At 37.5% G+C, this 26,462-nt stretch overlaps 1 protein-coding gene across 1 annotated transcript; it reads left to right on the top strand.

Moving 5' to 3' along the window:
• Positions 1-314: 314 nt before the first annotated feature.
• On the top strand, positions 315-26,462 carry LOC112017889 (uncharacterized). The gene is made up of 7 exons (XM_024050346.2): positions 315-1,033; positions 16,659-16,898; positions 18,015-18,104; positions 23,999-24,148; positions 24,330-24,454; positions 24,920-25,049; positions 26,222-26,462. Exons 1-7 carry the CDS (start codon positions 515-517, stop codon positions 26,345-26,347), a joined length of 1,380 nt encoding a protein of 459 aa, XP_023906114.1. The 5' UTR covers positions 315-514; the 3' UTR covers positions 26,348-26,462.

Raw genomic sequence — 26,462 nt, 5'->3', positions numbered from 1 at the left:
TGATTTAATATTTTAAAAATCAGACTATTAGATTATATATTTTTTGTGTTTTTAACGTACATATAAAATTTCATGTCAATAAAATATCATTTACTATTTAATTCATAAACTCATAATCTTAATTTATAAAATTTGAAATTTAAAAATTTTATTAGGTAAACCATTATTGCTCTTAAATTATCTTGAAATTTTACAAGCAAATATATGCGGTATTAGATGAAATTGAAATCCAACTCCAACACACAAAATAAGGACCAAACACGTTTGCTATTTTCTCTTTCTAGCCCCAGCAATAAAAATCTGAAATAATTATTTATCCTCCAAAACCACAACTTTTATTTTGCAGCTAACGTAGCGTCGTGGTCTTAAACTACAAGCAGCACAAATACAAATACAATGGCAGCCAAACCAAGTGGGAGTGTCTCTCACAGTCACAGTAACTGATTCAAAACCCCAGCTTTCCATTTTCACTCAATTTAGATTGGATGAAGGAGAAGAGCCAGTGAGCGATCGAATGTCGGTGGAGAGGTCATTTGAGGCATGGGAAGAGGTGCAGAGACACGGTCAAGACTTTGCGGACCGCTTAGCTCAGGGCTTCACCGGTTTGATCCAGTCCCACATCACCCCTCCCTCCTTTCCATGGCCAAACCCTCATCAGTCCAAGCTCTTCGACCTCGAATTCCCTACTCAGACAACTGATTTCCTCGACATCGGGAATAGGATCGGCCAGGTCGGAGCGGATTTCGGGGCCGGTTTGAATGGATTGCTCCAGCAGTTTTTCAGGAGGCTGCCTGTGCTCTTTCGGCAAGAGGCCGAGGCGTCAGCGGTAGCGGTAGATGTCAATTGTAGTAGTAGGCTTCGGAGCGATGTGGGTATCGTTACAGAACGGGATTTAGGGTTGTTGACGAAGCGGTTGAGGGATATGGGGTTTGTGGAGAATATTGATGGTGGTGGTGATGAGTTGGTGGATGATGATGAAGCAGGTGGGTTTAATCTGAGGTCTGCAGCACTTCTTGGTAGACCCCAGCCCCAGGTAAAAAAAAAAAAACCCTAATTTATTCATCAATTTGAACAATGGTTGTGTTTTCTTAGTTTGTCACTTGTTCATGTGCTAAATTTAGTCCATAATTTAAAAAAAAAAATTGAAGTTGTATGTATTTATTTATTTGCTAGTGAAGGGTGTTGGGTATGATGAGACTTGTTTAAGTTAGATTAAAGCAGTTCTTAAGTAGATTTTGGCGAGGTGGAAAGTAGTTGATTATAAAGGACATACAATACTATCAAATGTGTTGTGAATTAAATACTTTTTATTTTTGGATAAGTAAGAATAATTTTATTGAAACGAGACTGCTTCATCTAAAAGACACAGCATAGCCTAAAGAATTACAACCAGAAAAATATTTAAATACCTATACACTATGAAAGATGGAACACAATTACTATCTATAAGACCTGAAGCAAAAGACTACTCATAAAGAGAACTAATGAAGGATGCTAGCAATTGAGTTGACTTAAACGCCAAGTCTTCAAAAGTATGTTGATTTCTTTCCTTCCAAATATTCCACAACAAACATAAAGGAACAAGATTCCATACATCTGAAGAAGAATTTGATACTTCCATCTGCTACCCACTGACCCACATAATAAATTAAAAACCTTCTCTTGTAGTACCCATTGAATCCCAAACATCTTAAATACAAATTCCACAGTTCAGCTGCCACACTGCAATGTATCAATAGGTGGCCACAGTCTCCCCACTACGTCGACACATACAATACCAACTCAAAAGTGAATGGCCTCTCTTGATTAGATTATCACTAGTGAGAATCTTCCCCAAAGCTACTGTCCAGATGAAGAAGGAAACTCTCCGAGGAGCCTTAACCTTCCATATGGCTTTCCAAGGGAAAGACATAGGTGGTGAACCCCGTAAAGTCTCATAAAAAGATTGCATAGTGAATTTCCCACTACTCTTAGGCTTCCATCTCATGCAATCTTCCCCCTCCCTAAAAGGAATATGGGATTCTAATAAATGGGAGAAAGCAGCCGCCCCATCATTCTCCCAATCATTAAAATTTCGGATGAATTCCACACCCCAATTCCTTCTCCTCCCTTTCTCCTGTCGCAACAACAATGATTCCACAGAACATTTGATGGAGTCATGGAAGATTAATATGCTATTACTTTGCAAATTCACCTAGTCAATAATTATTTTATTGGGTCCTCGTAGTTTTTTCATTGAATAAAAGCTTTTTCAGTTGGTGGTGGAGGAAGGAGGGAATTTCTTTGCGTTACGTATTTTTGACCGGGGAAAATACTTCATGAAATTAGTGTTTATGGGCAAAAGCGCGGCATTATGGTTGATGAAAAATATAGAACATATGGTGATTGGGGTAAATCCAAAACAATTTTTCACGCTTAGGGAAGGAGATACTGCCTACACTTTGCAATAGGGATCAAACTCTTTTGGTCAGTTTTTGCTAGTGACTGAACTCAAAACTGGTGGGCTTCGGAGGTCTGTCATAATCCCTGAAGGGAAAGAAAAACATGGTTGGAAGGTATTTGGTCTAGAATTGAGGAAGATGTTAGAACCCAATCAATATGCCTTTGGTGGTTTAGGCCAAGTAAAGTTTAGCCCTCGAGCATAGAAGCGCAATTCAGTGTTTCATCCATCTCGGTCTTTTGTTGAGATAGTGAAGGGTCCAATGCAGGCAAAAGGTGGTATTCATTCGTTCCATAAAACCAAGGATGTAGGACAGAATATTATAGATGAGGCGATGGGGGAGAAACAGCAGGATAGGATGAAGGAAACGATGGCAGTGCCTCTGAATCAATCTTGGAATTAGGTGGTGGATGGTCCGGTGGGTCAGCCGGGTAAAACAGCTGTGAGGGGAGGGGAGGGGAGAGAGAGGAGCATTAATTTAGGTATTAATTTATGTGAGAAATTACTGGTACAAAATCAAATAAGATTTCCGTCAAGTTTTAGTTTGAATTCAAATAAAACTGAAAATGGCGAGGGGCATGATTTGAGGGATACATGATGGACTGGGAAGGGATTAATAGTGAAGGTGGCTGAGAATGAGAAGAGACGGGTTTTCTGGGATAAGTCCAAAGGTGGAAAAACTTCTTTTAAATGGGTGATACTGGCTGCCACTGAACAGAATGTGAAGATGAGTATCAGGTTGGGTCCAAAATAGCCTATAGCCCACTGTGAGTCTAATTTAAGCCCATTTAGTACAAGCCCATGCATTTTAGAGGCTGGAGAATGCTCCAACACTCTTTTAGGCCCACTCTCCTCTACATTTAGTCCTGATGAGACTGAAGAGAATCCCACGGTCTTTACAACTGGGTTAGCGACGCCGGTGGTTATGTCGAGGAGCAATGACAATGAAAGGAGCCTCTCGGTCAATGAGTTGCATGTGGTTTCGCCAGTAGGGGTGACGCAGACTGAGGCAGAGGGAGTTTTGTCAATTCATCAGCGTTGTTTCACTGGTGGAAGCGTCGAGGTGCACCGAGTCTCTTTTGAAGATGGTTTCACGTTTAGCTCCGACCGGAACAGTATTTTGGGCTATAATATGTTGTCGGGTGGGTTGATTTCTGAAGGTAAGAGGTTGGTGATTCTTGAATTTGTGCCGTGATTGATTGGACCTTCTTTTCCCGATCTTTTTCTGGAGTTTTTGCGAGCTGGGTCCATGGGTTTTGAAGTATCGGGTCAGGAGGTTAATTCTTTTTGTAGTAAGGAACTTTAAGTCTTCCTAGGGAGGTCATGCTTGTGAAGGATGCAATTGATTTTTCTATGGGTTTTGGTGAAACAGAAGTGTCAGATTGTTTACCTCTGCAAATCATTGATCCGAGTATGTCAACAAATTCGACAGAGTTAGAGGAGGCCACTGAGATATTGAGTATTGAGAATAAGTTAGATATTTCTGGGTCGGTGAAACACAGAATTCTTGAGTTTAGTAAATTGGTTGGGTTGTCAACGACTTGACATGAGAAGTTGTGCATTGCTCTCTTACAGAGGCTAGAAACTGTGATGGAAGCAGCCAATGTGTTACATAGGAAAGAAACGGGTAGCAAAAAAGTGGCTAAGTCCAAAAACAAGGGGTGTAGAGAGTTGCAAAACTTGATATGTTCGGTGAATTATGACAGGAGATAGAGGGTGGTCTTGTGTTGGTGTCAGTAGTTGGGGATAGTTTTGTGTTTATGAAGATAAAAATGATTTCGTGGAATGTTAGAGGTTTAAATGATCCTTGGAAACGACTTGTGATGAAGAATTTGTTGCGGTAGTGGAAGTGTGATGTTGTTTGTTTACAAGAGACAAAAATTGCTAGCATGAATAGACAGCTGGTTTGTAGTTTGTGGAGCTGTCCATATGTGGATTAGGCTGTTTTGGAGGCTGATTGATTGCTGGTGGTATTTTGCTTATGTGGGATAAAAGGGTTTTGGAGAAGGTGGAGGTTATGGTTGGTACTTTCTCAATTTTGGTAAAGTGGCAAGGGGTGGGGGACGGTTTTATATGGGCATGCTCAAGGATTTATGGCCCAAATGAGAATATTGAGAGGGGTCACATGTGGGATGAGTTGGTGGGTATTTAGTAGTATTGGAGGTTATCGTGTTGCTGCTTTGGGGATTTTAATATTGTTCGCTTTCCTAGTGAGCGTAGGGGTGAGACACGTTTGATCTTGGCTATGGAAAAATCCTCTGAATTTATTGAGGATCTTAACTTGGTTGATTTGCCTTTGGAAGGAGGTAGCTATACATGGTCAAGTGGTACTGATCAACTAGTGATGTCCAGGATTGATAGAGCTTTGGTCACTCCAGATTGGGAGGACCATTTCCCAGATGTTATTCAAAGGATTTTAGCCCGTCCTATCTCAGATCACAATCCAATTCTTTTGGAGGCAGGGGGAAATAACAAGGGGGAAAAGTTCGTTCAGATTTGAAAATATGTGGTTGAAGATGGAGGGATTTGTGGATAGAGTTCAATTATGGTGGAATCGACATTCTTTTGTAGGTACACCTAGTTTTGTGCTTGCAAAAAAATTGAAGGTTCTGAAAGAGGACATTGTGCAATGGAATCGCCGAGAGTTTGGTAATGTAGAGCGTCAAAAGAAACAATTATTAGAGGAGCTGAAAAAATTAGATGCCAAGGAAGGGGACTTTGGTCTCACTAATGGGGAGAAAGGTCATAGGGTAGCTTTGAGGTCCCAGGTGGAGCATCTTCTTTCCTTGGAAGAAATTTCTTGAAGACAAAAATCTAGGATGTTATGTGTCAAGGAAGGGGATAATAACATCGAGTTTTTTCACAAAATGGCTAACTGCCATAGAAGGTTTAATCATCCAAGGACTTTGGAGGTGGATGGGGTGATTTTTGAGAAGGAATCCGAGGTAAACTTTGGAGTGGAGTTCTGAGGTGTGGAAAAGTGGATTAGTTACTTTGTGGTCCTCGGATGGTACAAAAGTCAGATGGTTAATCTTGCCAGTAAGGGCAAAGTTCGGATTGAGCTTATGGTGACAGGTGGGCGAGAGTGCTACTGTTACAAATGCAGTTGGAATCGCACTGCAATTCTTGGCTGGTTATGCTGAAGTAAGAGGTGGGGGGTATGCTACCGTCACGAGTAAAACAAGAGAACCGCGCGAAATGGTCGCCTATTACACGGCTCACTAACTCTGCCTGGGGTGGGGGTAACTATTATTCGTCAGCGGTTCGGCGCACCCCTACTCACTTAAAGAATGCTTCTTAATTATGAAGGAAATTCTTTCTTAATAACTAATCAGGTAGCACAATTTTATAAAACTTTGTACAAGGAGACTGAGGGGTGGAGGCCTTTTGTGGAGAGTTTGGAATTTGATCATATTGGGGATATGGAGAGAGTTTGGCTTGAAAGGAAGTTTGAGAGAGAGGAGATACTTCAAGTTGTAAGTGACTTGGAAGGGGACAAAGCTCTAGGTCTGTATGGGTTTACTATAGCGTTTTATCATCATTGTTGGAGAGTAGTGGAGAAAGACGTCTTAACGGTCTTTGAAGAGTTTTTTCAACATTGTAAGTTTGAAAAATCCCTTAATGCTACCTTCATTGCATTAATTCCTAAAAAGAATGATACCTCTAACATTAGAGATTTCTGACCTATTAGTTTGGTGGGGAGTGTGTATAAAATCTTGTCTAAGGTTTTGGCAAATTGATTGAGAGTGGTTTTAGATCAGTTGATTTTTGAGACTCAGAATAGCTTTGTGGGTGGGAGACAAATTCTTGCTTTGTTCTTATTACAAATGAGTGTGTGGATAGCTGAGGGAAGAGTTGGGTTCTTGGAGTCATTTGTAAACTTGATATTGAGAAAGCCTACGATCATGTGAATTGGAAGGCTTTGCTGAATTTGTTGAATAGAATGGGCTTTAGAGTGAAGTGGTGTAAGTGGATCCATACTTGTATCTCCACAATTCAGTTCTTTGTTTTGATTAATGAGTCTCTAGCTGATTTTTTTTGTAGTTTGAGGGGTTTAAGACAAGGGGATCCGCTATCTCCTATGTTGTTTTTGATTATTATGGAGGTGTTTAGTAGGATGTTGAGAAGAGTGGAGGGAGCTGACTTGATCTGTGATTTTAAAGTTGAGGGTAGGAGGGGTAGTGGAGAATGTGTTACACATCTATTATTTGCAGATGATACTGTCCTATTTTGTGATGCAGATGTGGAGCAATTTTTTCATATTCGATTGTTGTTACTTAGTTTTTAGGTGGTAACAGGTTTGAAGGTTAATGTGCATAAGAGTGAAATGGTTCCAATAGGGGAGGTTGATGATGTGCATGCCCTGGCTGAAATTTTGGGCTGCAGAGTTGGAAAGTTGCCTATGTCTTATCTTGGTATGTTGTTGGGGGCTTTACATAACTCTCCTTCAAATTTTTTTTTTTTTTTTTTTGATAGGTAAGAAAAAATATATTCAAAAATTACTGGATGCAAAATAGCACTAGCAAAACAAAAGTACAAAAAAGAAGGAAAAAAAAAAAAACTTTAATTACAAAGAAAGAGAGCTAAGAAATAGAGGAAGAGAGTCACTAGATGTGAGTCTTCAAGCCCTAGCCCAATCAAACAGAGAACCAAAAAAGAAAGCATGCATTTGGTCCTTAGATCTATCCAAATCCTCAAATGTCCGCCGATTGCGTTCCTTCCAATTACACCACATCAAACACAACGGAACTAAGTTCCAAATGTAAGATGAATGCTTCTCCAACCAATTCCACCAACTAAATAGAAAATCTGACACCGTATATGAGGAAACCCATGAAATCCCAAAAATCCTAAAGACGAAGCATCACAGCCGATAAGCCTTTCCACAATGTAACAACAAATAATCCACTGTCTCACCACAGCAACGACACATAATACACCAGTCAACAAAATCAAAGCTTTTAAGCCACAAGTTATTACCCGTGAGGATCCTATCCCATGCGGTTGTCCAAATAAGGAAAGAAACACGCCGGGGTGTCTTAACCTTCCAAATACCTTTTCATGGAAAACCAACAGAAGAAGAGCCATGTAATTTATGATAATATGAGTGGATAGTAAAATCTCCGTTTTTGGTCAACTTCCATCTCAATCGATCACCATCAGTCCCTGAAGGTAAATTGGCTGCCAAGAATCGAAAGAAATCAACTACCACAGCTACCTCCCAATCATTAGGACCTCGATTAAAACGAACATCCTAAGTTCTCCCATCACCTGCTCCTTGATTTATCAAAGATGATTCTACAGAAGCCTCTCTGTTTGCAGCAAAATTGTATAAGATTGGAAAAGCGAATTGGAGAGAAAGATCTCCACACCACTTGTCTGTCCAAAATTTCACTCTATCTCCCACCCCAACCTTATATTGGACATTTTTGTTGAAAACTTCCCAACCCTTTCGGATACTTCTCCACAAACCACAAACATGAACTCCCCTACCCAACTTAGAGGTCCACCTCCCCCATTCTTCTCCAAATTTCAAAACTATCACCCTCCTCCAAAGCCTATTTTCCTCAATCCCAAAACGCCAAAGCCACTTTCCTAGCAAGCCTTTATTGAAAGTAGTCAATTTCTTAATACCCAAGCCACCATTAGCAATTGGCATACACACCTTATCCCATCCCAATAAATGAGTCTTTGGGTCTCTCCACAGGAAATCCCTTTGGAGCTTCTCAATTTTGTTTGCCACATGTGTAGGGATGGTGAAAAGAGATAAAAAATATGTGGAAAGGCTGGATAGTGTGCTTTTAAGCAATGTCATCCTATCTCCTTTCGACAAATACAACTTAAGCAATGTCATCCTATCTCCTTTTGACAAATACAACTTTTTCCACTCAGCTAGCTTCCGTTCGATTTTTTCCAAAATAGGGTTCCAAATAGAGGGGGTGCCCCCAATGGCATACCAAGATAAGTCATTGGCACAGCCCTAACCCTACAACCCAATATCTCTGCCAAAGCATGCACATTATCTACCTACCCTATAGGAACCATTTCGCTTTTAGCTACATTAACCTTTAAGCCAGTCACAGCCTGAAAAAAAAGTAACAGCAATCGCATATGTAGGACTTGCTCCATCTCTGCATCACAAAACAAAATAGTATCATCCGCAAATAGCAAATGATAAACACTTTCCCCTTTGCCCCTCCTACCATCCGCCCTAAAACCACTAAGTAAACCTACCCCCTCCATTCTCTTCACCATCCTACTAAACACTTCCATCAAAACTAAAAATAATAAGAGAGACAACGGATCCCCTTATCTCAAACCTCTAGAGCTACCAAAGAAGTCTGCTGGGGTCCCATTAACCAACACAAAAAACTGCACTGTAGAGATACAGGTTTGAATCTAGCTACACCATTTCTCCCCAAAACCCATTTTCTTCAACAACTTCAGAAGTGCCTCCCAATTCACATTGTCATAGGCTTTCTCAATATCGAACTTATAAATCACTCCCGGAATCTTACTCTTCATTTTGATATCAACACACTTATTGGCAATGAGAACTGAATCAAGGGGGGTCGATTGGTGTATTGGAATCCTATTTTGGAAAAATTTGAGCAGAAACTAGCCAGGTGAAAGAAATTGTATTTGTCTAAGGGGGGTCAATTGATGTTATTCAAGAGTACGCTATCCAATCTTCCTACCTATTTTCTATCGTTATTCACAATTCTTACTCGTGTGGCTAAGAAAATTGAAAAGTTGCAAAGGGACTTTCTATGGGGTGATGGCAAGACTCATCTGGTAGGATAGGATAAAGTTTGTGTGCTTATAGCCAATGGTGGCTTAGGGATTAGGAAACTTACTGCTTTCAATAAGGCCTTATTGGGGAAATGGTTGTGGCGGTTTGGGAAGGAAGAGGGTCGGTTATAGAGGAGGGTGGTAGCTTCAAAATATGGGGAAGAATGGGGGGGGGATGGACCTCAAAGCTGGGTAGGGGAGTTCATGGGTGTGATTTGTGGAGAGGTGCATGGGATGAGAGAATTTTAGCAAAAACTGTCAGTTTGTTGTTGGGTTGGGGAATAGAGTGAGGTTTTGGCAGGATGGGTGATATGGGGATCAACCTTTTCAAGTGGCTTTCCCAAGGCTGTATGGTATTGCCATTGATAAGGAGGTATCTGTAGAAGCTTCTTTGTCAAGGCAGGTGGCGGAGGATAGAAGAATTTGAGATGTTTGTTTTATTCAAGAATTTAATGATTGGGAGATGGATGAAGGGCTGCATTTTCTTCATATATTGGGAGCTAATACTCCTCCAATGGTTGTGGGAGACCAGATGAGATGGAAGTTGTAGCCTAATGGGGATTTTGACATCCGGTCATGTTATAACAAATTAAGGGACTTTCCCTTAATTGTCTTTCCTTGGAAAGCTATTTGAAAAGCAAAGGCCCATAGGCAAGTTTCCTTTTTTGTTTGGTGTGTAGCTTGGAATAAGATTCTAACAGGTGATAACCTGAGATTGAGGAGATTGGTTTTTGTGGATTGGTGTATTATGTGCCGACATTGTGGAGAGACGGCAGATCACTTCCTTCTTTATTGTGAGATGGCTTATCGGTTATGGAGTTTTGTCTTCATAACTTTTGGCTTGTCTTGGGTTATACCTAGATCGATCCCAGATTTGCTTTTTGGCTGGTGGAATTGGTTGGGGAAGCAATTGTCTCAGATTTGGAATTTAGTTCCGTTGTGCATTCTTTGGTGTATTTGGAAGGAACGGAATCGGCAAACTTTTTAGGATTTGGATAGTTTCGGTGATCAAATGCTTGTATCTTTTAGTGGAACACTTTTTGATTGGTCTCGGGCATGGGGACTCACGATTAGTGATTTTCTCTCTTTTTTTCTTAGCTCTCTTTCTCTTTGTAATTAATATGTTGATTGGTTTTCTTTTTTGTTTTTTCTTTGTTTTCGTCTTCTTGTATTTTCTGGGTTTGCTCTATGTTCTTCATGCATAGAGTAGTCTTTCGTATATATAACATTCTTACTTATCAAAAAAAAAAAAAAAAAAAGTCCAATTGAAGTGAAAGTTGTGCCCTTTTAATGGTCTAAGTATGAGTCTTTTAGGGTTAAAACAATTTTTAATTTGGGTTTTAATTTTATTAGTTATGGTCAGTTTTATTTTGAGGGGCAAATCTTTAATTTCTGCAATTCTTGCAAATTAAGAGTATTTTGGTAATTTAGTTAAGTTTAGAATCTTGTCCAAGTTAGTATTTATTAGGTTTTACTAGTAGTTCTAATACTATTAGGAATCCTATTACTAATAGTACAAGTAAGAGTCTTATATATATTGTGTTCAATGTATTCAAAGAAAGTAGAATGATTTGATTAATAAAATTTAGTGTTTTGAGCAACAAGCACATTGACCTTTGTTGTTTATTTCTCCTACTCTCTTCTCCTTCTTTTCTCTTCTTTCTTTCTAAGGCTACTGTTCACACAGCCCTTAAACAACCCTAACTTCTCTCTAACTCTTCTTCTTTCCTAACTTAAATTGAACATAGCTAAAGTAGACAAATCCCTAATTTGTCCTACATCAAATTGGTATCAAAGCAAAATCCTATCACATGTGCTTTGCCAAAATCTTCTTCAGCCACTTGATAAAACTCATCTAGGATCATGGTGACGCAAGAAGATGGTGATCTCAAAGAAGAAGTAGAAGATACATCTCTTCTTTCAGTTGTTAGGCATATTCGAGCTATACCCAAGCAAGAGGAGGATTGGAAGCATACTTCAACATTTAGGACCATAGTGCGTTGTGAAACTGAAAGTCAAATGCTTATAATTGATGGTGGTAGAGAGATGAATGTTGTTTCTAAAGCTATTGTTGAAAGGTTGAAGCTACCAATAGAACCACATTTGAAACCATACAAGGTAGCGTGGATTAATAGCACATTTATTCTGGTAACGAAACGATGCATGGTTTCTATTTCGCATGGGCAATATGATTCTATATGGTGTGATGTTATTCCTATGAATGTGACTCATATTTTATCAGGTCGCCCTTCGCTTTATGACTAAGATGTGTATGATATTGAAAAGGACAATACATATAAATTTATGTTCAATAATGCACAAATTGTGTTAAAGTCTATGAGTGCAGAACAACTAGAACAACCAAGGCAAAAACAAAAGGTTAAGCACAAATTGTGTTAAAGTCTATGAGTGCAGAACAACTAGAACAACTAAGGCAAAAACAAAAGGTCAAGCCTAAGGATGCTGCTGAAACTCCAAAACAAAGACCTATAGTGCCACAAAAGGAAGTTGGAGAGCTGGAGCAAGATGAGAATAAGTTTGATCATGGGAAAGTTGATACCAAGGAAGATATTGTTGTTCTTGCAATGGAGATCACAAAGGAGCAAGGCGAGCATAAAATTGATCACGGAAAAATCAAGATGAAGGAAGACGTTGATGTTACTACCATGGATCAATTCAAGAAGGATTTCAAGTTGAATAGTCCTTTGGTTGTTGATTTCATCATTCCAAACGAATCTAATGATATGATGGGAAAGAAATTTTTTTTATTCTTGATACTTCCAAAGGTGATTGAAGAGTTGGTGCAAGTTTCAAGTTTCAAGTTTGAAGGATCTTATACTTTTAACACTTAAAAACTCTAGATTGAGTTTCTTCCAACTGAGGAGTATGATGGAGTCATGGAAGATTAATATGCTTTGCAAATTTGCCTATTCAAGAATTATTTTATTGGGTCCTCGTGTGAAGTCCAATTGAAGTGAAGTCGTGCCTTTTTAATGGTCTAAATACGAGCCTTTTAGGGTTAAAACAGTTTTTACTTTGGGTTTTTATCTTATTAGTTGTGGTCAGTTTTATATTGAGGGGCAAATCTGTACTTTCCGCAATTCCTGCGAAATAAGGACCCAATAAATAATTCTTGAATAGGTGAATTGCAAAGTAATAGCATTTTGATCTTCCATGACTTCATCAAAGCTTGTGGAAGAATATAAAACGAGGTTGCCCCAATTTTTTGCACCACTTTTAGTTTGAAATTGGGGATGGATCTAGAGTGAAGTTTTGGTAGGATGTATGGTGTAGGGAGAGGTCTCTTCATACGTGTTTTAAGGAGTTATTCCGGAGCAGCCGGGACAAGGATGCTTGTGTGGCAGAACTTATTCAGTTCACCGATGGGTGGGATCTTCATTGGGATTTTAATTTCATAAGAGGTGTAGAGGATTGGGAATTGGATCATTGTTGAATTTTATGAATTTTATTTATGGCGTTCCTGTGAGGGGAAGTGGGTAGGATAAGATGTGCTATAAGCCTATAAACCAGCTAAGAGAAAGGGTTTTGACTTTTGAGGTTAGTGACTATTACCGGGTCTTGACTCATTAGGGATCAGTCTTTTCCATGGAAAAGCATTTGGAAGTCGAAGATTCCCTCTTGAGTTGCTTTCTTTGTCTGGATTGCAACCGTAGGGAAAATTTTGATGATTGATAACTTATGGAGAAGAAAAGTTTGGATTTTGGAGTGGTGTCGTATGTGCAAATGTAATGGGGAAACAATAGAACATCTCTTACTTCATTGCCCCATTGCTTCTGATTTGTGGTCTATAGTGTTTGGTTTGTTTGTAGTCTATTGGGTGAAGAATTTGGGAGTAGTTGAATTTTTTAAATAGTGAAGCTCTTTAAAGCCAAGATAAAGATGGATGTGCTGTGAAGGAGTGATTTCACTTATATTGTAGGTGTACAATAGTGATGCAAACACAGGAATGAGGGGTTTGGAGTTTGGATATGATTCTTGGGTTCCTCGCTAGTTTATTAGGTTTATAGTGGATAGTTTGTATATTGATCAAAGTGGAACCTATTATGGCATTGGCTGTAGTCTTGTCACTGAAAGTGTTGCCTTCCAGGAGTATTGTGCTGGTGAGTTTAGCATTTGATTAATGGTGCTTTGAGTGTTTCATTGCTTGAGCTATGTTTTGAGTAGTGTCATCTTCTACTGCTTGAATTCTCTCTCTCTCTCTCTCTCTCTCTCTCTATATATATATATATATATATCATTTTCTTAACTTCTGTCCGATTATAAAGTGATTGCTATTTTGAACTGTATCCATACCAGAGTTGATTGACTCTTTGTTTGATATTTTATACTCCAATTTTCAAGCAGCAAAGGTTCTGACAGAATGAAGTGGACAATGACTGGTGATGATCGATGTGATGTTAGCTCATATTATGGGGCTTTAAGAGGTGCAAGGGAAGTGATGATTCCTTGGAAAAGTAGTATTTGGTGCACCAATAGTCCAAAAAGGGTACTTAGGGTAGCTTTCTTTGTGCGGACAGCATTTTGGGGAAAGATTCTAACCAGTGACAATCTTATAAACAGAGGAATTAGTCTAGTAGTGGTGAGACTTTTGATATTTGATTTTTTTTTTTTTTTTTTTTTTTTTTTTTTTTTTTTTTTGCATTGTGATATTGCTTATGAAATGTGGACCTCTACCTTTTTAGTTTTTGGAGCACAAATGGTAATGCCCAAGGGTGTAGTAGAACTACTTTATGGATGGAGGGATTGATTTGGATTGATTTGGGAAATATTCCTGCATGGAATTTAGCTCCTTTATTCCTTTCGTATATTTTGTGGAAGGAAAGGAACTAGTGTGTGCGGATGCCTCATTATTCAGCTTTTAAAATCGTCTTTCCTAAGAACTTTGTTTGAATGATCTTGTGTTTTGGGTCAAATGAGATAAATTTTATCGTAGACTTAAATTGATTCTCTTTCATTTAGATTGTGCCTGTCACCTTATTGAATTTCTACAGGACTATGATGTGTGCTCTTTGTGTATGTGAGTTAGTTCCTTTTTTCAATAAACTATCAGTATCCATACATTGAACTATCCAAACAGATATAGACTTTAGCTAGCATATTGTTTCCATACCTAAAGTTTGCATGAAGATTGTTTTGAGTTCCTAAACTTTAAGGGGGCCTTCTTTCTCTCGCCATATTCTGTATGATATTGGCGATGGGTCTAGGGTGAAGTTTTGGCAAGACCGTTGGTGTGGAGAGACACCTCTTGCAGTTAGCTACCCTGACCTATTCAGATTTTGCAGGAATAAGGAGGCTAGTATGGTTGAGCTCATGAAATCTTCCAATGGTGTCCTTTTTGGGATGTGAGTTTCTTTAGGGGTGTGCATGTTCGAGAATTAGAGGCTTTGTCAAGCTTCATGGAAACCATTTATGGTTCTTCTATAAGGGGGTTTGGTGAGGACAAGATGTGTTGGATTCCTAGCAAAGCTAAGGGGTTCTTGGTGAAAGATTATTATAGAATTCTAGCTGGTCCTACTATCTTCGGTTTCTCTTGGAGAAGTATTTGGAAGCAGAAGATTCCCTCTAGAGTAGCTTTCTTTGTATGGTTTGCTGCCTTAGGGAAATGCTTGACGATTGATAATTTGCGAAAAAGGAAGGTGTGGATTTTGGATTGGTGCTACATGTGCAAGAGTAATGGTGAATCAGTTGACCATCTCTTCCTTCATTGTCCTGTTGCTATGGATCTATGGTCTATGGTTTTGGGTTTATTTGGAGTATCTTGGGTTATGCCTCATATTGTCTTGGGGTTGTTAGGGTGTTGGCAAGGCAGCTTTGGTCGTCATCAAAATGGTTATATATGGTCCATCGTTCCTCATGGCTTAATGTGGTGTCTTTGGAGAGAGAGAAATAGTCGTTGTTTTGAAGATATTGAGCGATCTATTCCGGACCTCAAGCTTTTCTTTTTTAGATCTTTGTTGGATTGGTTGTTTGCTTTGCAAAACAAATCTTTCCCTTCTTTTTTTTTGTTTTCCTAGATTCTTGCAATTTTTGTTTTTGATTTGTTGTCTTCTTGTTCACTCCCTGTGTACTAAGGTGTTTCCCTTTTGATATCAATATATATCTTATTACTTATAAAAAAAAAAAAAAAAAAAAAACTTTAAAAAGTTCATTTTTCCTCCCTAAACTATTGAAATCATTACACTCTCTTTTCAAATAGCATTTTTTTATCAATATATATCTTATTACTTATAAAAAAAAAAAAAAAAAAAAAACTTTAAAAAGTTCATTTTTCCTCCCTAAACTATTGAAATCATTACACTCTCTTTTCAAATAGCATTTTTTTTTTCCATACCTAAAGTTTGCATGAAGATTGTTTTGAGTTCCTAAACTTTAAAAAGTTCATTTTTCCCAATAGTTTATGGGTGAAAATATGGATGAAAAAGTACTTTTTTGAATAGTTTAGGGATTAAAAAAGATATTTTTAAAGTTCGAGGACAGAAAGTGCAGCGTTTTCAATAGTTAGGGACAAAAACCAACTCTGTAAACTTTAGTGACGGAAATCAAAATTCATGCAAACATTATGGATGAAACCAATATTTTAGCCCATATTTTAGGTTTTTTTGAAACTCCTTTTTTAACAGTAAACAGTCCCTGTTAGACTATCAATTAATCTGTAGCTGACTCTAATTCATGCCCAGTAGTAGCGCTCAAAAAATGGAGCTTTAAGTACTCTCCCTATGGAACAAGATAATAAGATATGCCTGCAAAAGAGTAAAAAAATTTGAATGTCACAAAAGGATTTTTTGACCACAGGTAAACTGAATAGAAGTCTATTCAATTATTCTTTCTTTCTTTCTTTCTCTTTTTCCCCTCATGAAAATCTTGTCATTAGGATATTATCTTTTAGATAAGCGTGTAACTACCTTTTTAATCACAGTTGTCTAATCGTCTACTAGAATTGAAGTTCTCTGTCCACTTAATTGCATTCCAGTGCATTTTTTTTTTTTTTTTTTTGATCTTTGTTTTCATGTGCAGTTGTATGGGGAGTGTTTCTCATGGCATAATAATTCAATACTTTTTTCTACTAGATTTAGTAAAGTGATGTATCCTAGATAATAGCAAGGATGTTTAAAATAATCTTGATCATTTCAATTGCTGGAGAACTGGGCATCAAAATTCCCTTTACATCTTAAACAACTTGTAGAGATTTTTCTGATCATCCTTCATGCCTTTTGTTTTGTCTTGTCTATGAAGGCAACCACTTCCATTCTCAAAAATTTGTTTGTTTGTCGTAGAAGTCTCATTTGTGAACTCTTTTGCCAGGTGTAAATGGTAGGACGTTTGCATGTAAATTTCTTTTATTTAATGTCCCTTGTTTTGTTTTTAATTATACGTTTTGTGAACAGTTCATCTTTACCTGATGCAGGGGATCATAAATATTACATCAACTTATGATAGTAGAACATGTGATGTAGAAAGTTCTTTGGTTGCAAGAGGAGATTTATGGAGACTGGAGTCATCACATGGCAGTTCTTCATCTGGAAATGACAATTCTTCTCTCTTCCTTGTCCAGCTTGGACCCGTACTCTTTGTTCGTGATACGACGCTTCTTTTGCCAGTCCATTTGTCAAAGCAACATTTGCTTTGGTATGGCTATGATAGAAAGGTATGATCAACTTTGGTTTTCCTACATCATTTTGTTATATACAACTCACTTCACAAAGCATAACTAAAAAAGACTAACTGCATCAGAAGGGGTGTGTGTGTGTGTGTGAGAGAGAGAGAAAGAGAGAGGGAGGGAGAAGTCTGAACATCTGAGGCAGGGTAGAGGATAGGCTAATGTGCTTCGCTTGTGTGTTGCTGATATTTCTATAATACCTACCTACTATAGAGCTGCCTTTGGTTTCTTTTGGATAGAGCTGAAAAATCTACGTTTCTGATAGCATCATTTGCCAAATCTCAAGTTTCACTTCTCGGAAAACCCATCTCTAGTGGGCGTCGCATTCTTTTACCCTCTCATATTCTTCCTTGATGGAGTTTTTAGGCTCTTTAATCTTTATACTTCTATACTCACTGTATACACTATGATTTTTAATAAATTGCAATTACCTATCAAAAAAAAAAAAAAAAAACTTTAGATTCCCTTTCTTCTATTTATCTTTTTGTTTTCTTAAACCCTGTGAACGTTTTTTGCCCCCCTTAAGTTTTAGTAAAAGTCAGCTACTTATCAAATCATATGACTTACTGCCAATGGCCTTTGGGGCAAATGGCACCTCCAAGTATGGGGTACTGGGTAAGATCAATACTTTAGTAGATATAATGGTGCTGGGGTGGAGGGGAGGCAAGTGTATATTTCGAATGTAAGGGAGGTCTGTGTACAATCTAAAATTAGGAGGGAAGTCACTGCAAATTGAGTAAGCCTTACAATGCATTTTTTAATACTGACTTGGCAGTGCATAATGTTGAAGCTACCTTATCAGCAAGAACTCAAGTATTAATGCCATTTGTGATGATGATTGATTTGGTGGCTTCCTTTTTCCTTTTTGTATTTATTTATTTAGATTATTGGGTAGTTATTCACCTAGTGGGTCTTGAACCAACTACCTCACCCTACCATCTGAGCTAGAGTTCATTCACTGTTTTCTTTTTCCATTAATATTAATAGGTATTTCCTTCTATTCATTACTCAGTATTGTTGCGATTTAATTTGTTGTATTTAGATGCTTCTCCAGATTTTCCCTCCATTGTGTTGTACTAATTTGCTCATCTGTTCATTTTTCAGAATGGCATGCACTCACTTTGTCCAGCTGTGTGGTCAAAGCATAGAAGGTGGCTGTTAATGTCTATGCTCTGCCTCAATCCATTAGCTTGTGTAAGTTTACAGCCTCTAACATTGTAATCAATATGTTTGGTGTAATTTTCTTGTTGATGAATCCTTTGCAGGGCTAGGTTTTGGACGGTCTTACTGATATTAACTTAAGTTGAACAAAAATATATGTGCAAGTTCATTTATAATTTTTTTTTTTTTTTTTTTGGATAAGCAATAAACTTCATTGATAGAAAAAACGAGTACAAGAAAAACGAAGCACACAGGACGTGTACTAAGGGAAGCAGGAGGCAAACAAAACTAATAAGTACTACAACTATTGAGCAAATAAGACAAAGAATTGAAAGAGAGAACACCCGACACATTTGTCCACCCAAACAAAGTCTAGAAGAAGGAAGTCTTCAAGTCTTGAATTTACCTATCAAAAAAAAGAAGTCTTCAAGTCTTGAATCTACCTTTCGGTTCCTTCAAAGATCCTAGTATTCCTCTCCCTCCAAATACTCTACATCAAAGAAGTATAAAAATTTCATCTATCGAGCAAATCAAACAAAGAATTGAAAGATAAGACACCTAACACATTTGTCCACCCAAACAAAGTCTGGAAGAAGGAAGTCTTCAAGTCTTGAATTGATCTTTTAGTTCCTTCAAAGATCCGAGTATTCCTCTCCTTCCAAATACTCCATATCAAACAGTGAGGGACCATGTTCCAAATCACCCCATTTCTATGTTTACTAAACTTGTCTGGCCAGCTAGCTAGAAGCTCCACTACATCCTTGGGCATAACCCAAAATACCCCGAAAAATGTAAACACCATACTCCACAATTCTCTGGCTATTGGGCAATGCAAGAGTAAATGATTATTATTCTCCCCTGCCCTCTTACACATACAGCACTAGTCAATAACAATGAGGCTTTGTCAAATTGTCATTAGTCAAAATTCTACCCAATGCCACTGTCCACACAAAGAAGTTAGTCTTTGAAAGCCCTTTGGAACTCCACAGTCTTCCAAGGAAACGACAATTGGGAAGGGGATTGTGAAACCAAGTTCATTTATAATTGATGCTTCATTTTTATTCGTAGGACTTTGATGGTCCTGCACTCCTCCACTTTGGCTTACCTTGCATAAATGAATTTAATAGTTACAATCAAGAGAATTAGTCTTTGGCTTTGCATGATTGGAATTAAGATCTGTATTTATCCTTTTTTCTTTGAATACATTTTTTTTTTTTTTTTTTTAAAAAAAAAAAAAAAAAACTTTAGATTCCCTTTCTTCTATTTATCTTTTTGTTTTCTTAAACCCTGTGAACGTTTTTTGCCCCCCTTAAGTTTTAGTAAAAGTCAGCTACTTATCAAATCATATGACTTACTGCCAATGGCCTTTGGGGCAAATGGCACCTCCAAGTATGGGGTACTGGGTAAGATCAATACTTTAGTAGATATAATGGTGCTGGGGTGGAGGGGAGGCAAGTGTATATTTCGAATGTAAGGGAGGTCTGTGTACAATCTAAAATTAGGAGGGAAGTCACTGCAAATTGAGTAAGCCTTACAATGCATTTTTTAATACTGACTTGGCAGTGCATAATGTTGAAGCTACCTTATCAGCAAGAACTCAAGTATTAATGCCATTTGTGATGATGATTGATTTGGTGGCTTCCTTTTTCCTTTTTGTATTTATTTATTTAGATTATTGGGTAGTTATTCACCTAGTGGGTCTTGAACCAACTACCTCACCCTACCATCTGAGCTAGAGTTCATTCACTGTTTTCTTTTTCCATTAATATTAATAGGTATTTCCTTCTATTCATTACTCAGTATTGTTGCGATTTAATTTGTTGTATTTAGATGCTTCTCCAGATTTTCCCTCCATTGTGTTGTACTAATTTGCTCATCTGTTCATTTTTCAGAATGGCATGCACTCACTTTGTCCAGCTGTGTGGTCAAAGCATAGAAGGTGGCTGTTAATGTCTATGCTCTGCCTCAATCCATTAGCTTGTGTAAGTTTACAGCCTCTAACATTGTAATCAATATGTTTGGTGTAATTTTCTTGTTGATGAATCCTTTGCAGGGCTAGGTTTTGGACGGTCTTACTGATATTAACTTAAGTTGAACAAAAATATATGTGCAAGTTCATTTATAATTTTTTTTTTTTTTTTTTTTGGATAAGCAATAAACTTCATTGATAGAAAAAACGAGTACAAGAAAAACGAAGCACACAGGACGTGTACTAAGGGAAGCAGGAGGCAAACAAAACTAATAAGTACTACAACTATTGAGCAAATAAGACAAAGAATTGAAAGAGAGAACACCCGACACATTTGTCCACCCAAACAAAGTCTAGAAGAAGGAAGTCTTCAAGTCTTGAATTTACCTATCAAAAAAAAGAAGTCTTCAAGTCTTGAATCTACCTTTCGGTTCCTTCAAAGATCCTAGTATTCCTCTCCCTCCAAATACTCTACATCAAAGAAGTATAAAAATTTCATCTATCGAGCAAATCAAACAAAGAATTGAAAGATAAGACACCTAACACATTTGTCCACCCAAACAAAGTCTGGAAGAAGGAAGTCTTCAAGTCTTGAATTGATCTTTTAGTTCCTTCAAAGATCCGAGTATTCCTCTCCTTCCAAATACTCCATATCAAACAGTGAGGGACCATGTTCCAAATCACCCCATTTCTATGTTTACTAAACTTGTCTGGCCAGCTAGCTAGAAGCTCCACTACATCCTTGGGCATAACCCAAAATACCCCGAAAAATGTAAACACCATACTCCACAATTCTCTGGCTATTGGGCAATGCAAGAGTAAATGATTATTATTCTCCCCTGCCCTCTTACACATACAGCACTAGTCAATAACAATGAGGCTTTGTCAAATTGTCATTAGTCAAAATTCTACCCAATGCCACTGTCCACACAAAGAAGTTAGTCTTTGAAAGCCCTTTGGAACTCCACAGTCTTCCAAGGAAACGACAATTGGGAAGGGGATTGTGAAACCAAGTTCATTTATAATTGATGCTTCATTTTTATTCGTAGGACTTTGATGGTCCTGCACTCCTCCACTTTGGCTTACCTTGCATAAATGAATTTAATAGTTACAATCAAGAGAATTAGTCTTTGGCTTTGCATGATTGGAATTAAGATCTGTATTTATCCTTTTTTCTTTGAATACATTTTTTTTTTTTTTTTTTTGATAAGTAATAAGTTTATTGATATCAAAAAAAGGGAAGCACCCTAGTACACAGGGAGTCTACAAGGGGGCAAACAATCAAGAACAAAAATTACAAGAATCTAGGAAATCAAGAAAAGATAAAAATGATTGGTGCAGCCAACCAATCCATTAAAATTCTAAAGAAAAATGGCTTCAAATTTGATCTTGATCTCTCCTTATCTTCAAAGCATCTACTATTTCTCTCTCCAAAGACACCACAATAAGCAGTGGGGAACAATCAACCATATATACACATTTCAATGACAACCAAATCTGCCTTTCTGACATGCTAAAAGCCCCACTACAGATTGCGGCATAACCCAGCTCACTCCAAACAAACTGAATACCATAGTCCACATATCCATTACAACCAGACAATGAAGAAAAAGATGATCAGCCGATTCACCATTACACTTGCACATGTAGCACCAATCCAATATCCAAACCTTCCTTTTTCATAAATTGTCAATCGTTAAGCATTTCCCCAAAGCAGTAGTCCAAACAAAGAAAACTACTCGAGAAGGAATCTTCTGTTTCCAAATACTTTTCCAAGGAAAGTAATAGTCATTAGAGCCCACTAAGAGACTATAATAGCCTTTAACAAGGAAGCCTTTCTCTCTATCAAGTTTCCAACACATCTTATCCTTACCAAACCCTTTCACCGAAGCACCATAAATGGTATCCATGAAACCAGCTAGAGCCTCTAAATCCCGAGCATGCACACCCCTAAAGAAACTTACATCCCAAAAAAGGACTCCATTATCAAGCTTCATAAGCTCCGCCACACTAGCCTCCTTGTCTCGGTAAACTCTAAACAATTCAGGATAGCTAACTGCAAGAGAAGCCTCACCACACCAATGGTCTTGCCAAAATTTCACCCTAAACCCATCCCCAATATCATATAGAATATGGCAAGAAAAAGAAGGCCATCCCCGACTAATATATTTCCACAAGCCAACACCATATGGACCATTAACAGGCCTAGTACACCAGCCACCCCATTCACTGCCATATTTCACCTCTATCACTTGCCTCCAAAGTGTAGCCCTCTCCATCCCAAATCTCCATAGCCACCTTCCCAACAAAGCTTCATTAAAAAGTCTTACCTTCCTTATCCCCAAGCCACTTGAAGCAATGGGACTGCAAACAGTAGCCCATTTAACCAAATGGAATTTTGGTTCATCTCCAATGCCACCTGATAAGAAATTTCTCTGAAGTTTCTCAATTCGGTTAACCACAGCTGCAGGAATAGGAAATAGAGATAGAAAATAAGTGGGCAAATTAGATAGAGTGCTTTTAATTAAAATGACTCTACCTCCCTTGGATAAGTACAAACGTTTCCATCCTGCTAATCTTCGTTCTATCTTCTCTAGAATTGGGTTCCATATTGCCTTATCCTTGAATTTAGCTCCCAAAGGAAGACCAAAATACTTCATTGGAAGAGTACCTTGTTTGCAGCCGAGGACAATCAACAATAAGTCCAAATTATTTTTACCTATACCAAAAAAGTAAAAAGAAAAAAAATTAAAAAAATGAGATTGAACTCAAGAACCAACTCAACCTTAGCCTACTATATGGCACCTGAGCAAACCCAAGGGCTAAAATAAGAGATATTATTACTGGATTTAAGAATCAAAGTAATAAGTGGTTTGATGTAACAATATAAAAGAAAAGATGTATGAGCACTTATTAACTGATCATAGTTAATCTCGAAAGTTCTGTAGTTATATGCAAATATTCCAAAAAATAAACTAGAAAAGTGAGCAGAGAAACTCTTTTTATGTGATATTGGAGTCCACATGACCATTTAAGTATGAAATCACGTGGATAGTACACTAGGTAATGTTATTGAAGTTTATACTGTAAACTTCACTATTTTGAAATAAAATTCACCAACATTGATTTCTAAGATCCACTAACACTTTTAAGTCCCGTTTATTGATTGACTAACTGAAGGAATGAATAAACTCTCATTTTGTTCAAAAATCAATTTCTGCCATCCTTTTCTTCTGAAGTTTAGCTGCCCTGAGTAGGTGAATGTTAGGAACACTTGAAAACCGGCTTGTAAGGGAAGGGTGCCCAAAAGCTTATGAACATACGGTTAAGCTTACACTTAATTCATGTGGGACATTAGGATCATAACATACCACCATGCTCTGCAGTTGATGTCCACGACGGCACACTCTAGTGACACTAACCCGATGGTTGCCCTTTCTCTTTTTTGGTGGCTCCACTCACCTATCAGTTATTTTAATCTAACCTCTAGGTCACCCCCTCCGAAATCCGACCACAAAGCTGCAACTCATTTGATCCCATACTTAGTTAGCTACGTCCGATTACTCAACGTAGTGGTTGGCTCTAATCCCAAATACTGTGAATAGGTGAGTTTGAAAAGGATTAGTCATATTCGAGGCGACAACCCTCCAAGAAATTAATAGCCGAGAAGAGAAGAGAATAGTTTAAATGGAAAATATCTGCTGCCTCTTATTGCCGAAGCCGTAGCTTAAATACAACCATGACTAATTCAAATACAAAATAATAACTCCTAATGCTAACATCAAGGCATAGTATTCCCTTCCCCTTGAAGACATAGCATAACAGTGTAGCAGTAATTCTCATAATAAATATGAAGATATGTGTAGAGTTGAAGCATCATATCTCATTGTTAGTTTCTTTGGTTGAAGTTTCTAATGCAACTATCTTCTCCTCTTTCTCTCTCTCTCTCTACCCCCAGTCATTTGTAGATCTACAGTTTCCAAATGGTCAGTTGACCTATGTATCAGGTGAGGGGCTCACAACAAGTGCTTTTCTACCTCTCTGTGGGGGCCTTCTACAAGCTCAGGGTCAATATCCAGGTGAAATGAGATTCAGCTTCTCTTGCAAGGTGAGATTGTAAATTTGTAACAGGTTATCAAAAATAATCTTAGCAAGATTCTGTTCTCATTTAATATAAAATGGATTCTGATACCATTTGTCAATTAGTCCAGGTTGCCTACATGTATGGTACCTGATATTTACCTATCCAAAAAAAAAGAGATTTACCTATTGATTTTTTTTGTGTTCAGAATAAGTGGGGAACTTGCGTCACACCAATGGTACAATGGCCTGACAAGTCATTTAAGCTTGGTCTTGCACAAGCCCTGGCATGGCAGAGATCTGGTCTCATGGTGAGGCCGACCTTCCAATTCAGGTTGGTTTATGTGCTTTGCCAATTTAATTGAGGGTAGAATACGTAATTTACTATTGTGATTTATAGTCTGAAGGTTAACTTCCGTAGTATTTTATTTTCAACTGTTCAACAGTAACTATTTTGTTTATTTTTCTTCTAGTGAGACCCATTTTCCAAACACTCTTCCAGAAAGTGACGTTAATATGCAATTGCATGCAATAAAAACAATCAACATTTTATTCCAAGCTACATGACCACTTTAAATCAGCCATGTTATTGTTTCCTGTTGTACACCCCTTTTATGCTTTAGATCAGATTACATATTTCTCTTTTCCATTTGGGTTTGTTCACTACACACTGATTATATATGTGGTCAGTTTTAGCAAAATCAATTAGAAGTATGCTTTGCTTCTATTTGTATCTGAATCTTCAAATTGTATTGTACTTGGCATTGACATGTTTCTTATCAAATTTTGCAATGGTCAGTTTATGCCCCACTTTTGGTGGAAGCAATCCTGGTTTGCGGGCGGAGCTTATTCATTCAGTGAAAGAGCAACTGAGTCTGATATTGGGGTGTGCATTCGTGACCCATCCTTCTGCCTTTGCATCTATATCTGTAAGTCATTGCCTTCATGGTAGTTTTCAGTCCATGTCATTCAAGGGAATAGATTCTCGCCTACCATTGCAAAATCTAAAACAGTTGCCCACCTTTGCTTTTCTGAAGTTTCACTTATTAGATTTAAATAGTATTTGTATAGAATAATTTGACAAAATGAATTTAGTGTACACAAATTACTTATTAAAAAAAATTTAATGTACAAAATTTATTGACATGCAAAGTGATGGACTAGTAACATTGATGTATGTACAAATAAGAATATAAGATCTTAGATGATTGGATTCAGGCTTTAGGATGTTTATATTGTGACTCTTTTCTAGATTTTATAAATATCCTATGTAATTTGCGTGAGGATGTATTATAATCAACCTTTGTACATTCTTTCTCTATGAATGAAAAGTGAAAACTTTTACTTACTATGAAAAAAAAAAGAAAAAAAAAAAAAGAAGAAGAAAGATCGTATAAATATTCCGTAATCACCAATGAGATTTAATTATTTTTGTTAAAATATGTTGAGCTAGAAGCTTTTCTTTCCCTTGCTTTGCACTGATCTTGGAACTTGCTTACCTTGTAAACCTCACTTCCAATTCTTCTACTACATATTTGTATTGAATATGTACTTAATTAAAAAAAAAAAAAATTGTATTTTTATTGAATATATGTCCAAGTTGCTGGTTCAGGTTTCTTTTCTTTAAACTCTACTATTGATTTTTTATTTCTCCAGTCAACTTACTCGTAGAAGATAATATATATATATATACACACACACACACGCACTTTTTTTAGCTACCTAAATATGGGGAGGGGGCCTGGTGGGGTTCAAACCCAATGCCTACACACCCCTAGAGGTGTTGGAACCACTGGGGGATCCCTTGAATCCTGCATATATATGGATATCATCATATGTTTTTATTAATTAGGAATGCTTCTTGTTAAGGTGATAACAACTGTTCTTACATGGTAATTTTTGTGCATTTATCATAACAAAACTATATAAAATTATTGACTAAATTCAAGTTCTTTTTAAGGTGGCCTATTGGCCTTTACTATATTAACCTTATAAAAGTTGATCCTTAACTGAGTTATGATGTTCTTGTATTGTTCCTCTAAAACTATTCAGTATTTTCTAATTTTCTATTTTCCCCTCTTGTTGCGTATGTCCCACGCAGCTTGGCAGGTCAAAGTGGAATGGGAACGTTGGGAATTCTGGGATAGTAGTGAGAGTTGATACTCCTCTTTCCAGTGTTGGTCGACCTTCCTTCTCTGTTCAGATAAATTGTGGTATTGAATTTTAGTTAATTAATTCCACATAGTTTGCAACTGAAGTGTATATAGTCTTAAGCTTGTAAAACATACAATACCACATGTGAATATTTGAACTTTGTTTATGTCAATTACCCTGATTTCATA

The sequence above is a fragment of the Quercus suber genome, unplaced genomic scaffold (genome assembly GCF_002906115.3).
Source record: "Quercus suber isolate HL8 unplaced genomic scaffold, Cork oak 2.0 scaffold_75, whole genome shotgun sequence".
Lineage (NCBI taxonomy): Eukaryota > Viridiplantae > Streptophyta > Magnoliopsida > Fagales > Fagaceae > Quercus > Quercus suber.
Note: the sequence above shows the minus strand (reverse complement) of the source record. Positions and strands in the feature narration are given on the sequence as shown.

Coding starts and splice junctions, on each gene's coding strand:
- LOC112017889 (XM_024050346.2), top strand. CDS start 515: ATGTCGGTGGAGAGGTCATTTGAGGCATGGGAAGAGGTGCAGAGACAC. Junction 1,034..16,658: donor TTGGTAGACCCCAGCCCCAG/GTAAAAAAAAAA, acceptor TACCTGATGCAG/GGGATCATAAATATTACATC. Junction 18,105..23,998: donor GCCTCAATCCATTAGCTTGT/GTAAGTTTACAG, acceptor CTCTACCCCCAG/TCATTTGTAGATCTACAGTT.